The 1,617-nt window shown below is 34.3% G+C and overlaps 1 protein-coding gene across 1 annotated transcript; it reads right to left on the bottom strand.

Moving 5' to 3' along the window:
• Positions 1 to 113: 113 nt before the first annotated feature.
• On the bottom strand, positions 114 to 659 carry LOC108356521 (histone H1-like; the record flags this gene model as incomplete). The annotated part of the gene is given in 2 exon segments (XM_017607627.1): positions 114 to 398; positions 400 to 659. Coding segments are annotated over 2 exon segments (525 nt in total), but the record flags the coding sequence as incomplete, so codon positions are not given.
• Between the last annotated feature and the right edge of the window lie 958 nt (positions 660 to 1,617).

Here is a 1,617-nt window from a genome sequence, read left to right as displayed (position 1 = left end):
CTTCCTACATATGTTAATTTATTTACTTACATATGTGCATTAGATAAAATTTTTTTGCAGATATGTATATATCTGATTGTGTACACAAAGTATTTTTTGATCTTTTNCAAGAATATGGATTCCGTAAACAAATTTACTTCTTAGCAGCTGTTGCTTTTTTTGCAGCTGGTTTTTTACTAGCGGCAGCTTTCTTTGGCTTGGCAGCGGCCGATTTTGCTTTTGCTGCCTTTGGTTTGGCGGCAGCTGATTTAGCTTTGGCTGGCTTTGCTTTCACTGCACCAGTCTTTTTTGCATCTTTCGCCTTGGCTTTTTCACTTTTCTTCTTTTCAGCTGTTTTCTTGCTAGCGACGGCTTTCTTCACCTTTTTCTCACCAGCCGCCTTTTTGGCACCACTTAGCCTTTTTATTTGATGCTGCACCAGTAGCCGTCTTCTTTTTGGCCTTCTCTGCTTTTGGCTTTACTTTTCCCTCACTGGATTTTGAGGCCGAAGCTGATAATTTGAATGAACCAGACGCACCTTTTCCTTTGGTTTGGATAAATTTTCCACTGGAAACGTCAGATTTCAAATAACGCTTGATGAATGGTGCCAATTTTTGAGCATCGCACTTATATGTGGCACTAATGTATTTCTTAATTGCCAAAAGTGACGAGCCGCCACGTTACAAATACTAGTTACAACGTCCTACAGGCTTTGAATATGTACCGTTACGTAAAAAAAGCAAAATGAATTTTATCGTTTGCTGTTTATACTTTTTCGTTCCTAAAATAAAATAAATCGTAAGCGACACTGCGTGTACAGAACTTTAGTTTTAACCGAAGTTCCATCGGCAGATGCTACAACTGAATGCTTCAAAATCAGCTTCCTTACCTCATCATTTTAGACATTTGTTAGAGAATTGAATGAGCTTTAAATATGTTCAGCTTATACTGCTGATTGGCAGTGTTTATATTTAATTGATTTAAAATTAAATTTTTCAAACTATCCTTAAAGTACCGATTATACAACATAAAAGCTATCGCAAGCGCCAATTTTTTTATAACTTACCTCGACATGTTCAGGAAAAATATCATAAGCGCCATTTTACCTTTAAACAATAAAATCCATAAAAATTGTTGCACTGTTTAAGGGAGAGTTAAAAACAAAAACTGTCGTATTTTTGTCGCTTAAGATAAAATCGCGAATAGGTGTCGATATGTATACTGTAGTGTTTTAATAAAACAACTTCTCCAGATAAGTTGGCCATTTTGTCTTTAAAGCAATATTTCATTTGGTTCCCAAACAATTTTTTAACGATTAGATAGCCATAGGCGGGGTTTAATATGCCCTAATAATAGATGCAACTTTTTAAGGGCGACTTATTTTAGTCCAAAGTCGAACATTCTAATACCATTTAAGTTGTTTTATAAAAATGTCACAAATAAACACTACACATACATACATATTTACGAATTTACATACATATGTGTACTTTTTTTTTACATTATCAGCTTTGTTAAATTAGAATCTCCTTGCTTAGGAAACTAGAATATGTTTTTGCATAGTCTTCCATGCAATAACTTTCGCAACGTCTGCAAAATTAATTGGTATTTTTTAATAGTCATAGCAGTAACTAAAAT

This window comes from Rhagoletis zephyria, unplaced genomic scaffold (assembly GCF_001687245.7).
Source record: "Rhagoletis zephyria isolate East Lansing unplaced genomic scaffold, Rhagoletis_zephyria_1.1 Rzeph_scaffold_60432, whole genome shotgun sequence".
In the NCBI taxonomy this organism is placed as follows: Eukaryota; Metazoa; Arthropoda; class Insecta; order Diptera; family Tephritidae; genus Rhagoletis; species Rhagoletis zephyria.
Note: the sequence above shows the minus strand (reverse complement) of the source record. Positions and strands in the feature narration are given on the sequence as shown.